The 14,733-nt window shown below is 51.2% G+C and overlaps 1 protein-coding gene across 2 annotated transcripts in view; it reads left to right on the top strand.

The window, feature by feature from the left end:
* The window catches only part of mRpL9 (mitochondrial ribosomal protein L9), a 207,544-nt gene that overhangs the window by 134,386 nt on the left and 58,425 nt on the right, over nucleotides 1–14,733 (top strand). For both annotated transcript variants that reach the window (XM_068380044.1, XM_068380045.1), the window contains exon 3: nucleotides 7,188–7,347. In XM_068380044.1, coding sequence (XP_068236145.1) covers nucleotides 7,188–7,347 — 160 coding nt within the window. The remainder of the gene's footprint in view (nucleotides 1–7,187; nucleotides 7,348–14,733) is intronic.

Below are 14,733 nucleotides of genomic sequence, written 5' to 3'. Positions count from 1 at the left end.
GATAATTTGTATTTTTCCTAACTATACAAACCTTAGCTATTTACACATAGTATTTGCCTGCCAGCCCTTTCCCCCGGGATAAGTCTTACCTCTAAGCAAAGTGAAGCATTCACCGGTGTGTGTGAGGGGGGTGGGGTAGCAAGCAACCCCTCCCTACCCCCCGCTAACTAGTGGCGTTTAAGTAAACCCTCGTTAAAACTTTTATAGCTCGTCATTCAGCTACGCTGAAGTAATTACCCCATGTAAATAGCTAAGGTTTGTATAGTTAGGAAAAATACAAATTATCTACGAATTTGTCATTTTATGTTGTTCCTCGGGGTTCCTCTTCGGAGTTCCTCCCTAGGGAATTTGTGTTAAATAATTAATTAATATTATTTTTTCCCAATTAACTATGCAGTTTTTCTTTGTTTGACTAAGAGTGCCAACGAAGCAGAGCTGTTCTGTTCATGCGTGGGGAATCTGCTGTCACTGCCGTCTCTCAGAGGACGTCGTCATGGCCGTCATCCTTTTCTTAGAAGTACTCCCATGACAACATGACCAGCACTTCAGATCATATTAGAATGCTAAAGTAGGTTCGCCTCCAGGGTTTGGACAACTTCCCTTCCGATGGAAGTTTCCTCCCCAGGTGTGAGGTTGTTTCTCCTTTCAGAGGGAGAACTTCCCACATCTTAATAAATTCATCGTCTCCGACTGCTGTTGCTGCCTTCGCCCAAACTTCTCTCCCCCCTTGCTGAGTTTCTCTTCCTTCAGGGGCGGAGCACAGTCTTGGCAAGTCTCTTCTATGAAGTGTTCACATCTCTCTTTCGTGAGAGAGGCCACTCATAGAGACTCCTCTTCAGAGGATCGCTATTGTTAAGGTCAGCTTGCTGATCCACTGGCCCTCACGGGGCATCATCATGGGCGTCTTCTAGTCTCCTCTTCTACGAAGTGTTCACCTCTCTCGTTTGCGAGAGAGGCCACTCATAGAGACTCCTCTTCTGAGGATCGTTACTGTTAAGGTCAGCTTGCTGATCCACCGGCCCTCATGGGCTTCATCACGGGTGTCTTCAAGTCTCTTCTACGAAGTATTCAACTCTCTCATTCGCGAGAGAGGCCACTCATAGAGACACCTCTTCGGAGGATCAAGCAGACCTACCAGCGCAGCAGACCTACCAGACCTCAACCTTGTGCTGCAACATAGTCCTTTGGACTTCGGTCCTGGACTCTAACACGGACCTTTTTTTACGGTCCCCATCGGTGGATGCTCGCCCTTCCAAAGGGCACATCCCAGTTCCTGATCCTCCTTCCAGCTGACCTACCGATCTACTAGTGCAACCTTGTGCTGTAACGTAGTCCTTTGGACTACGGTCCTGGACTCTTAACACAGACCCTTTTTACGGTCCCCATCGGTGGATGATCGCCCCTCCAAAGGGCACATCGCAGTTCCTGATCGTCCTGCCAGCTGACCTACCAATCTACCAGCGCAACCTTGCGCTGCAACAAAGTCCTTTGGGCTTCGGTCCTGGACTCTAACGCAGACCTGCTTACAGTCCACATTGGTGGATGCTCGCCCTTTTTTAAAAAAGGGCACATCCCAGTTCCTGATCATCCTACCAGCTGACCTGCCAACCTACTAGCGCTACCTTTGCGCGCGAGTCTTCCGCGCGCACGCTCTCCGACAGTCTTACGCGCGCGAGGGCCGACGATCATCCGCCCGCGGGTGCCGATGGTCTCCCTCGCGCGCGCCAATAGTCTTGCACACGGTCACCAATAGTCTTGCACGCGCGCGCGCCAATAGTCTTCCGCGCGCGTGCCGACGATCTTCCGCGCGCAGCTGGCGATGGTCTCCCACGCTCGCCCCGATGATTTTCCGCACGCGCGTGCACCGACGATATTCCGCGCAGTGCCTATGGCCTCCCGCGGCGCGCTGACGATTTTCCACTCGCGAGCGCCAATGCTCTTGCGCGCGCGTGCCAACAGTCTTCTGCTTGCACACGCCGACGATCTTCCACGCACGGGCGCCGATGGTCTCCCGTGCGTGTGCCGATGAATTTACGAGCGAGCTAGCGCCAATGGTCTTGCGCGCGCGCACCGACGATCTTCCGCGCGGGTGCCGATGGTCTCCTGCGCGCACGCTGATGATCTACCAAGCGCATAAGCTCCAATGCTCATGCGCGTGCGCATATAGTTTTGCATGCGCGCGTGGCAACAGTTCCGCGCGCGGGGGGCCTAGGGGCTTCCTCGTGCGCTCCGACTTTTTTCTGCGCGCGGATGCCGATAGTCTCCTGCACGCACGCCAACAGTCTTGCGGGCGCGTGAGCTCACCAAGAGTCTTCCGCGCACGCGAGCCGACGGCCTTACGCGCGTTCTCGCGCTGACGGCCTTCGAGCATGCGCGCTCCAATAATCTTGAGTGGGCGCACGCAGCCTACTGCGCGCCCCGACGGTCCTCTGCGCACGGACGCCGATGGTCTTCCGCACGCGCGTGCCAACAGTCTCCACGTAGTACTATCACACACGCGCCAATGCACCCACCCTTGCGCATCCAGTCACACGCTTCGGCGCATTCTAGGGAGAATGCACATAACTACACAGTGCCTTACTGCGCGCCAACGCTCTTCCTCACTTTCCTGCGCCCTCCTGCGCAGTTACGGTCCCGAATCCAATGCGCCAGCTCTTGCCAAAGAGTCAAGGCTCGCAGATCCAATGCACTAGCTCTTGCCTAAGAACCAGCGCTTGCCTGTGCTCCAGGCAGATATTAAGCACCAGCATCATCCTGTGTGCCATCGCTCCAGTACTCTCCTACACACTCGTGCAATTGTCAGTAAAAGGAATAAAACTTTTTGGACAGGTCATCATTGCCCCATTCCTCCCCGCAAACACATAAGCAATGCCAATGGGAAAAGAGGAATAAGGCTTCACAGAAGGATTCAAGATCCCGAAGATTCCATCCTACAAGGGGAATCGAGACGGGGAATCCTTGGTCCCTGTCTCTTTGGAAGTTTCTTTTTCCTTGACAGACCACCGTCAGCAAACAGGAAGGCATCAACAGACTGATCTCTAGATCAATGTTTGCTGATGGCTAGTTCACAGTTTACTGATCGCTAGGTCGCCAATTGCTAGCTCAATGCTGATCTTTGACCTCTCGTCCCTCCAATGACTAATGATCTCCAATTGTTAGCGTTTCCAATCACCGATTGCTAGTCAATAACCAGTCATCAGCTTGCTGATCACTAGATCACTGATGGGCAACTCATCTTTCTTCGATCAGTGAACTCAGCTCACTGATCTCTGACCAGCCCATCTTCAGCTTGCTCATCTCGAACTCACCATCGGCTCACAGATCACCGATTCATCGGTCATCGGCAATTTGCCACCAGTCCGTGACTCGAACTTACTAGTCAACCGCTTACTGTAGTTCCTAGATCAGAAGGTATACAACGTACTTCTCGCTACTGGCCGTTCGCCATCACACTTAAGTGATCGGCAAATGTTCGACAACCCTCATCAATGGCTTGCCGACAGGGAACTACTTACGAGCACTCTCCAACTGCACAGTAACCACCATACCCAACGGTTAACCATTGATTAACATTCGCCAGATTGATTCTATTCTAAGGAATAGCATCAATCCCATCAGGGCGCATGGTAAGGCTAAGCGTTGCCTTCCTTCTGTTAGTTAAAGAAATTCTCTTTCAGAGAAGAATTCTTACACTGGTTATCGCACCTGATCCTTTACGACACGAGTCAAGACTCCAGCGTCGACAATCTTCCATGCAAAAGGATCAGTAAGGAGCTGTCCCTTTGGGTCGATGTCCACACCATGTTGGAGTTCGAACAAGTGCTAAGACCTCAGGTCTTCATTTGCACTCTGGACCTAAAGGACACTTACTCCCAGGTCCAAACCATCCATCTAGGAAGGTTGGAAGATTCAGTCTAGACAAACAAGAAACACCAGTTCAAGGCACTGTGCTTCGGTCTTTCCACTACACCCATCCTGGTCTCACAGGATTGGCTTCTGTCTCCGCTCTCTCGGGACGACTGACTGACCTTAACAGACTCAGTGGCAACCTTGCATTAACACTGGAACTTCTGAAGTCTTTTTACCAAGATCCAGTGATCAGGATAAACCTACGGAAGTCTTCCCTACTTCCCTCCCAGGAGACTGGTGTATCTGGGAATGATTCTAGACACCAATCTCCACAAAACCTTCTCGAAACGAGAACGACTTCCATTCCAAGAGACTTGAGTTGGAAAAAAGAAGAAAGGAGGGACCATAGTGCTGCACCACACGACCTCAGCCCTCTGGACAGAGCCCGAAGGTACCTTCACTTAAATCTCTTAAGAGATGAAAGCCAACTTTCCGGTCCTTCAGCAGCCTCATCGGTTCCTAACAGACCACTCAGTGATATGATGGACGTCACACCACACAGAGACTCTCATCGACAAGCAAGAAGGAACTTGCTTGTAGCCTCTTACTATCTAATAGTATAAACACTAAGATGGGCCAAAGTCCGTTCGGTACCACTATCAGCCCAATTCATTCCAGACTGGAAAAACATACTCGCCGACAATCTGTGCACAGCATCTCCGATAAGGTATACCGAATGGACTTTGGATCGCCATGTAGCCAACAAAGTCCTGACTTTACAAGGTCCTCCAACTAGGGGGTCTGTTCGCAACGTTCCTGAATCTCAGGCTACCGTTGCTCACCAGCCCTAGACCCCAAGGCTTTCTGGCAACAACGGTGGGTACAACAATGACGTTTACGTCTCGTCCCCGTTTTATCTGGAGAAGGGGACTCAACAAGGCTAGAACATCGGTCAACCTCTCAAGGACTCTCCTAGCTCCGCTATGGCATTATGCAGAACGGTCTCCAAACCTTTTGCAGCTCCTGATAGAGTCTCCAAGTAAACCCTTTCCACATAACAGACAACCCACTTCAACACATACCACAAGCTATAGCTTTGCTAAGATTGTACGCCTGAAGACTACCCAATACCTCTTTGTGAAAAGGTTGTCTAGATATCTGAGGAATTCCTCAGCATCAGTCTACCAGGCAATATCATGTCTTGTGTGGTTGGTGTCATGTGAAAGTATCTCTCCACTCGATACCTCAAATCCAGCAATAGCAGAATCCTCAAGTATATACAAGAGGAAAAGACCCCCTATTCAGTTTTGACAGGTAAAGATGATCACTCAACCTTGATCCTTCACCTTCAAACTGAAAGAAAGGGACACCCTCTCATCGATAGACTTTTCCTAACTCATACGGACTTACAAATTGCCTTTCCCCAGTCGGAATTGAGACCTTCCTCTCAGAACATGGTTCAAATCTCCGATTCCTAAAGGGACCTCCTTATGCTCCACTTCACCAGGCAACAAATTTTCTCCTGATTTAAGAACACAATGTTCCTACACACTCGGACAGCAACCATACGAGTCAAGGAACTTCATGGTCTCTCTTTTGACATCGCCCATTATTGAGAAGGGCGAAAGACAATGTTCAGTTTCATCCCTGAGTATGTCTCCAGATACAGTCTCCAGAGGTGACGGATCCTACACAAGTCTCAACTAGGTAACAGACGATCCAGATAATCCTTTACTGTACCCAGGGTAAGGTATGAGACTTTACCTAAAGAAAACGGCAACAGCCTGCCCGGGTCCCTCCTCTTGTCAGCACTGGGAGAGACTAGAGGAGGATCACCGAAACATCTTCTCGACATGACGACTCACAGTGAGTTATGCCCCTGGTCCTTCTTAGCAGATTACTCTGTGACGCAGGTTTTATAAGAAAGGATGTGAATGCTCTAGGTGACTTTCAAAACCTTTCTCCTGCAAGACGTGACCCACAGAAACTCGATATGATCTCTATCGGTCCGGTGGTGGCTGCACGACAGCTGGTTGTATACCTCAAGCTCCTTATTGGACAAGTAGCAGAAGGTTGAGGGCACTGTTACCCGGTTTTAGTCTGCGTGAATGAAAAGATTTGACTGGCTCTTATTCTTTTCTTCATCCTATCCTCTCGTGGGGAAAGCAGCATCCTGAGTTCTCTGCATAAGTTGACATCAAACCACTGCAGGTAAACCATGCTCCCTTGTGTACCTAGTATTAAGCTAATACCCTGGCGAGGTGGTATTGGGAAGTCTTGGTTACGTCAGGTTTTTCCTACATAGACTCGGAATAACTTTACCTAGACAGTCACACTTCTGCACGTCTCAACACAGAGCTTGCGTAGGCCACGGACCTTGCATAGCAAGGTTTAGCGAGGGCAGGGACTTCTTATTTTTGAGTACTAACATACTCAGATAAGGAGTCCCCGGGCAAAGCCAAAAGCCAGATTGGCAGGGACGTCCACCCTTCCTAATGGGTGAGTCACCCCTAATAAATAGCGTGGTTTGTATTCCAGTTACGGAACAAATGACAAATTCGTAGATAATTTTTATTTTTCTTAACTATACATACCTTAGCTATTTATACAAACTTGCCCGCCATCCCTATCCCCCTTGAAGTCCTACCTCCAAGCAAAGTGACTAAATAACAGGTGTGTGAACGGGAGTGGTAGCAAGCTACCCCCCCTACCTCCGCTAACTAGCTGTGTGGGTAGTTAACCCTCGCTAAATTTTAATGGCTCGTCATTTAAGCTCCGCTGAAAGTATATCCCCTAATAAATAGCTAAAGGTTTGTATAATTGGGAAAAATACAAATTATCTACGAATTTGTCATATTAGCAGGGACATCCACTCTCCTAATTCCAGTTACGGAAGAAATAATAAATTTGGAAGTAATTTGTATTTTTCTTAACGATACAAGCCTTTAGCTATTTATACAAACTTACCCGCCAACTCAGTCTCCCTTGAAAACCTACATCCAATCAAAGTGAAGCAGTCACAGGTATGTGAGTGAAAAGGGTAGCTAGCCCCCTCCCCCCCCCCCCACACCCCGCTAACCAGCAGAATGGGTAGTTAACCCTCGCTAAATTTTAATGTCTTGTCCTTTCAGCTTCGTTGAAAGTAGTACCCCTATAAATAGCTAAAGGTTTGTGTTGTTAGGAAAAATGCAAATTACTTACAAATTTGTCATATTTATTAAGCTAGAGATTATTAGGGACGATTTGTTAGATCAGGAATATGTTTGTAGAATATAAAATTAGATCATAAAATATTTTTTATTTGTGTATTCTTTGATAATTTTTTGTATAAATTTCAGACTACTTACATCGTCAAAAGAACAAAACCTCTACCATTGTCAAATATGCACAAGAGAACTCGTCTTATGAAGGGCCGTAACTATTTGTACGAAGTTGTAGAGAACACAGTTACTCGGAAAGATGATCCTGTGAAAGTTATTTTGACATCATCTGTAGAAGGTAATTATTTGTTTTTCCGTAACTGACATACAAACACGTTATTTAATATGGGTAATTACTTTCGGCGTAGCTGAAATGACGAGCCATTAGAATTTTAACAAGGGTTTACTACCCCACCGCTAGTTAGCGGGGAGGAGGGAGGGTAGCTTGCTCCCCCCCCCCCCCCCCCCCCCCCACACACACACACACACCTGTGCTTGAGCTCACTTTGCTCTCGGCTCGGGTGGTAGTCGGACGTGTCCGCTGTCACCCTCGCCTTCTTTGACATCCATTGTTAATGCTTTTTGCTTTTCCCTTGACAGGTGTGCGTGAAGTTGGCCTCTGCTATGCGAAAGTGTCCTGGATTACCCGACCGCCCTTGTGGCATGTAAATGTCGGCGGTTGATATGGACCCTCACACCCTATGTCCTTATTGTAGGGGCCAGCGGTGTGATAGAAATAAAATGTGTGGTGAGTGTAGGGAGTGGTCTACCTCCCAGTGGGAGAGGTTTTCTCGGCGCCGGAAGAAGAAGTCCAGACGGGATATTTCTCCTTCGAAGGTTTCTTTGAAAGGAGAAAATCCCAAGGGCTCTTCTTCCGTGGCTCAAACCTCCTCCGAAGCTCCCACTCGATCGGTTTCTTCCGAAAAACTGTCGAGTGGTAGCGTAGGCCATAGTTCTGTTGCTTGATCTCAGGGTTTGGGGGAGGGAGTTGCCTCCCATAGCGAGGCAGCTCCTCCTCCATCCCGGGGAGGATTTAAATATGCCTGTTACTAATACTGATTTGTTTCAGCTTTGGGCTTCCTTGGGGCTTGAGGGTTCGCCCTCCAAGGAAGCCTTGTTTGACATGATCAGGTTGGGGGCCGCTGTCAAACAATCGCCGACTTTAGCAGAAGTTGATCCTCTGTCTATCAGCAACGTTGTCGTGGCAGAGGCTTCCGATGAGTTATATCAAACCTCTGCTCGTGATGATCCTGATATAGCTGAAGGCTTAGTTCCCCCCTCTGAACATCCTTCGAGGAAGGAGCTAAGTCCAACGGTCTCTCCTGCTGGTGATTCTCCCCCTCGGGGGAGTTAACTCACAGAGACTCCTCTTCGGAGGACTGCTGCTGATGGTCAGCCCGCTGACCCCACGGCTCCCAGAGGGCATATAAGGCGTAAAGCCCGCTTTGCTCTTCGCCGTAGAGGCCTTCCTTCACCTCACAAGGGTGTTAGGAGGCGCCTCTTCGGTTCATCGTCACTGCAGTCCGCCGCAGAGGAACGTCGCCGTCGTTCTCCGACTCTCCCAGCTACAACCCTGGACTTCTCTGCAGATCGTTCGCGATCTCCTTCGGTGGAAGGTCGTCCTTACAAAGGGCACGCCGACCTTCCACCCGTCAGACCTGCTGACCTGCCGTCGCCGTTCCTGGCTGCCGACGCGCTGTGGGTGCCAGCGCATCCCGTTGTAAAACGGGCTACGGTCCCTTCGGGGCATCAAGGTCATATGTGCAAGTTAGTGCATACGTCCCTTACGTGCCAGGTTTCCCCTGCTCGCCAATGATCACCTGCGTGCCAGCGCTCATCGGCAGAAGTTGTTCCTGTTAAAGCGCGCCAGCGCTCTCCAGATTGCCAGCGCTCTACTGCGCACCTTCATCCTGCTGCGCGCCATGCGCACCTTCGTTCTCCTGCGCGCCATGCGCACCTTCGTTCTCCTGTGCGCCAGCGCTCGCCTACGCGCCAGTGCTCTCCTGCGCGCCAGTGCTCGCCTGCGCGCTAACGACCTCCTGCGCGCCCACGATCTTTTGATCTGGGCGCAGTGGCGAAGTTAACTTCTTCCCCTGCTCGCCAGTGCTCACCAACGCGCCAGTGATCGCCAACTCGCCATCGGTCCCGGCCTGCGCGCCATCCTTCGCCAGCGCGCCCTCGCGTGCAGTCTCCGACGCGCTCTCACTAGGATGCGCACGCGCGCCCACACCCATTACCACAGCCAGATGTGTGCTCTCATGCGCGTCCGCGCACAATTGATGTGTCTCCTGCGCGCGCGCCCCCAACGTTATCGCCCGCACGGGCTCTTCGGCTGGACCCTGCGCGCGCGTGAGCGTATATCCATCCTTCAGCGCGCCCTCTGCCTTTTCCAGCCCACGCCCTTGCGCGACATCGCTCGCCCGCGCACGCCCTCGCCGTCGCTCTCGCGCGACCCAGGGCATTTTCCATTGCGCGAGCGCCAGCACGCTCCCCAGCGCAATCCCACGCGCGAGGATGCAGGACAACGTGCGGCCAGGTCATCATCGTCGCGTTCCCCCCCCGCAAGCGCAGAACCGCGCGCTCCCCGGCGGGAGGGAGGATTCCGGATAGGTTCAGGGACTTTGTTCTCCTTTACCTTTTCAGGCGAACTTCCCTTTGGTAACTTCTAGGGATCGGTCGATCCCCTTCCCTCCAGAGGGAGTTTCTGACAGCGCAGCTGTCAGTCAGCAGCCTTGGTTTGGTTCCCTGGTCAGAGTGGTCATGCAAGCTTTCAAGCCTGTTCTCTCTGAGCTGGGCCACAAATCATTGGCAGCTTCTGCTCCCCTGAAGAGGAAGAGAGGAGTGTCGAACGTGGTAACTTATCCGAGGGCGAAGCTGACTCCTCGTAAGTCCTTGAGGAAGGCCTTCTCATCCCCTAAGACTTTCACTCCCTCCCCTTCGGACTAAGATTTCCCGTTCTCAGGGGAGTCACGTGAGGTGAGGCGTTCCCCCATTGCACCAATGAAGGAAACCTCACCTCACGCTGGAAAGTCGCCCACCATCGTTGTTGGAGTCCTGCATCCCTCCCAGGAGGGAGTCGAAGGACTCCAAGACTTTGCCAAAGTCATCTTCAAGGCTTAGACCGGAGCCAGCCAAGCACTCAGAGAACGTCCACGAGTCCCCCCAAGAAGAACCTTTGGGGACAGGAAACTTTGCTGCTAGCCCTTCAGGAGGGGAGCTGCAGGAGTCAGAGCATGCGTTCTGGCAGGTTCTGACCCTTATGAGGAATCTCAATGGGTTTGCGGATCCAGAGATTCCCCCTCGTGAGGGCAAAGACACGGTCTTGGACCGAGTCTTTGGTACTCAAAACCCTCAAAGACCAGTGCGGCTTTGCCCTGGTCTCAAGGGGTTAAGAGTGCCAGAGACAAGGTCGAAGCCCAGCTCTCTGAGCTTGCCTCCTCCAGCCAATCCAGCGCCGGCAACAAACTCCTCCCACCTACTCGTGTCCATCAGAGGAGGAACTTTGACATTGTTGAGGAGACTTGTTTAGCTCTTCCCCTACACCGCTCTTTGGAAGAGCTTACCAGGGGAGTCCCTCTAGAGAGACTCTCCAACCGGCAGGTCTCGTACTCGGCAACGTAGATCCTTAGCCAGGAGAAGGTAGCGAAGTGTGCCATGCAGGCAACTTCGTGGCTGGACACCTGGCTAGGGTCCCTAGGCATCCTGTTACGTTCAGAGGACTTGTCCAAAGAAAGTACCAGGAAGGCCATGGAGACCTTTTTACTCTCGGGCACTCATACGATTGAGTTTCTAGCCCACCAAGTCTCGAACTTGTGGGGTAATACCATCTTGAAACGTCGAGATGCGGTGTCTGAGAGATTCCATCAAAAGGTCCCTAGTACCGAGATCAGCAGGCTCAGACTTTCTTCCATTATGGGGAAGAACATGTTCGAGCCTAAAGACGTGGAGCAGGCGGCTGAGAGGTGGAGGAAGTCCAACCAGGACTCTCTCCTACATAGGGCTCTAACATCGAAGCCCTATAAACCTCCAGCACCCCAGCAACCACGTCCTACCAAGACCACGAAACCGGCAGCTACAGCGAAGACGACGGTGTCTAAGCCCTTTCCTGTCAAGGACAAGAAAGGCAAAAAGTTCTCCAGGGGAGGAAAGAATCCTAGAGGGAGTTGCCGAGGCTGCAAACGCTAGGATTGGCAGTCCCCCTGCATGTCCAACTGTGGGGGGATGCCTACAAACTTGCGCAAACAGGTGGCAGCATCTCGGGGCCGATTCCTGGACAATTTCCGTAATCAGTCAAGGATATCGCGTCCCGTTCACAACATCTCTACCTCCCCTGACAGCGAATCCAGTGTCGTTGAGCTCCCTTGCCATGGGATTGGCAAGGGGACAAGCCCTTTGGGCAGAAGTCCAGACCATGTTGAAGAAAGGCGCTCTCCAAGAGGTCGTCGACGGTTCCCCAGGCTTCTTCAGTCGACTCTTTCTTGTAAAGAAGGCGTCTGGAGGCTGGAGACCAGTCATCGACCTCTCAGCTCTGAACAGGTTTGTCAAGCAAACTCCGTTCAGCATGGAGACCGCAGACACGGTCAGACTTGCAGTGAGACCGCAAGACTTCATGTGTACACTGGACCTGAAGGGCGTGTACTTCCAGATCCCAGTCCATCCGTCTTAAAGGAAGTTCTTAAGATTCAGCCTAGATAACAAGGTGTACCAGTTCAAGGTGCTGTGTTTCGGTCTCTCCACAGCACCACAGGTTTTCACCAGAGTGTTCACCCTAATATCGTCGTGGGCACACAGGATCGGCATCCGTCTCCTCCGTTATCTGGACGACTGGCTGATCCTAGCTGACTTGGAGTTGGCCCTTCTTCGACACCGAGACAAACTTCTGGGACTTTGCCAAGATCTGGGGATCATGGTAAATCTCGAGAAGTCCTCTCTGCTTCCCACTCAAAGACTGGTATACAGTATCTAGGCATGATCATAGACACCAATCTCCACAAAGCCTTCCCATCAGACGACAGGATAGCAAGGCTGAGGAGGGTCGCAAGTCCTTTCCTCAGACGAAAAGTACTTCCAGCCCAATCGTGGTTACGTCTCCTCTGTAACCTCTCATCCTTGGCCCGTCTAGTTCCCAACGGTCGTCTCAGGATGAGATCTCTCCAATGACGACTCAAGTCCTGGTGGAATCAGGGTCACGATTCCCCGGACGTCATGATCCCTATGGGTCCTGCGGAACAGACGGACCTTCAGTGGTGGGTGACAGACGAGAACCTACGAAGGGGATTGGATCTTCTTGTCCTTCCCCCGGATTTGATGCTGTTTTCGGACGCCTCAAAGAAAGGGTGGGGGGTCCATGTTTTGCAACACAGGACCTCAGGCCTGTGGTTAGAATCAGAAAAGTGCCTCCATATAAATCTGCTAGAAATGAAGGCCGTATTCCTGGCCCTCCAACAGTTCCAACAATACCTGGCGGGTCACTCTGTGGTGGTGATGAGCGACAACACCACAGTAGTGGCTTACATCAACAAGCAAGGAGGTACCTTTTCAAAGCAGCTATCCCATCTTGCAGTAGAGATACTGAGATGGACCGAAGCCCACTCGATTCCACTATCGGCTCGCTTCATTCCAGGCAAGAGGAATGTGCTCGCCGACAGTCTGAGCAGAGCGTTTCAGATAGTGAGTACCGAGTGAACTTTGGATCATCTAGTAGCCAACAAAGTCCTGACCTTGTGGGGTTCCCGACTGTGGATCTGTTCACTACAGCGCTGAACTTCAAGCTTCCGCTGTACTGCTCCCCAGTCCCGGATCCGAAGGCGCTCTGGCAAGATGCCTTCCAACAACGGTGGGACAACATCGACGTATATGCCTTTCCCCCGTTCTGTCTGTTGAGGAGGATGCTTAACAAGACCAGAATATCGGTCAATCTTTTGATGACCCTTATAGCTCCGCTGTGGCATCACGCGGAATGGTTTCCGGACCTTCTGCAACTCCTAACGGAACTTCCGAGAGAACTCCCTCCACGACACGAGCTACTCAAACAACCACACGCCAACATCTTACACAAAGCCGTAGTTTCGCTACGACTTCACGCCTGGAGACTATCCAGCATCTCCTCGCTGAGAGAGGATTTTCGCAACAAGTTGCGAGCAGGATGTCTGGACACCTGCGAAGGTCATCCACATCTGTCTACCAGGCAAAGTGGCGAGTCTTCTGTGGTTGGTGTCGAGGAAGGGGTATCTCTCCACTCAATGCCACTATTCCAGCAATAGCGGAGTTCTTTGTGTATTTGCGGGAAGAAATGCGCCTTTCAGTCTCGGCGGTGAAAGGCTATCGCTCAGCCTTAAGTCTAGCCTTCAGGCTCAAAGGAGTGGACATTTCTTCCTCGCAGGAACTTTCCCTACTCATACGAATTATGAACTTACCTGCCCTCAGTCGGAAGTGAGACCTCCTCCATGGAACGTGGTTCGAGTTCTCAGGTCTCTTAAGAGACCTCCCTATGAACCATTACGCCAGGCTTCAGATCGCTACCTAACATGGAAGACGGTGTTCCTACTAGCTTTGGCCTCGGCCAAGCGAGTCAGTGAACTTCATAGTCTCTTATGACGTCGCCAATTCACGGGGATGAGGGGAGGTAACGTTCAGATTTGTCCCTGAGTTTATTGCTAAGACTCAGAATCCGGGGGTGCCGGACCCTCGGTTCCACTCCTTCCAGATTTCGAGTCTTCGTTGTTTAACAGATGACCCAGACCATCTCCTACTTTGTCCAGTGAGAAGTTTGAGGCTATATCTCAAAAGAACGGCTGCAGTTCGTCCCCAGGTGCAGGCATTGTTTGTGAGCACTGGGAGGACTAGGAGGAGGGTTACCAAGAATACCATCTCGGCATGGATTCGTAGGGTGATCCATCTGTCCCTTAATCCAGACCCTCCTCCATCACGTCGCCCTAGAGCACATGATGTCAAGGGCGTAGCTACGTCCCTGGCCTTCAAGAAAATCTTTTCAGTGACGCAGGTGCTACAAGCGGGGGTGTGGAAGCGTCAGACGACCTTCACAGCCCACTACCTGCAGGACGTGACCCACAGGAGGCTCGATACGTTTTCTATCGACCCTGTGGTGGCTGCACAACAGCTGGTTTAAAACCTCAGGCTCCTTAATGGACAAGTAGCAGAAGGTTGAGGGCATTGTTACCCGGTCTTAGTTTGCATGAATGAAAAGGTATGTCTGGCCCTTATTCTTTTCTTCATCCTCCCCTCTCTTGGGGAAAGCAGCATCCTGGGTTCTCTGCAGAGCTGACCTCGAACCACTGTAGGTAAACAATGTTTCCTTATGTTCCTTGTATTAAGCTGATACTGTCACATCCCCATACTCTGACGAGGTGGTATTGGGAGAGTCCTAGCTTAAAGTTTCCATCTAAAGGACTACAGGTTAACTTCCTAGGATGAGTCACTCTTCATACCTTCACACACAGCTTACCTAGGCCGCAGCCCTTGCGTAGCAAGGTTCTAGCGAGGTGCAGGGACTATTTCTTGTTGAGTGCTGACACACTCAGATACTGAGTCCCCTGACAAAGCTAAAAGCCAGTACTAGCTGGGACTTTCCACCCTTCCTAAGGGGTGAGTCACCCATATTAAGTAGCGTGGTTTGTATGTCAGTTACGGAACAAATGACAAATTCGTAGGTAATTTGTATTTT

The sequence above is a fragment of the Palaemon carinicauda genome, chromosome 9, assembly GCF_036898095.1.
Source record: "Palaemon carinicauda isolate YSFRI2023 chromosome 9, ASM3689809v2, whole genome shotgun sequence".
Lineage (NCBI taxonomy): Eukaryota > Metazoa > Arthropoda > Malacostraca > Decapoda > Palaemonidae > Palaemon > Palaemon carinicauda.
The sequence above is the reverse complement of the archived record's forward strand: the minus strand, read 5'-3'. Positions and strand labels throughout refer to the sequence as shown.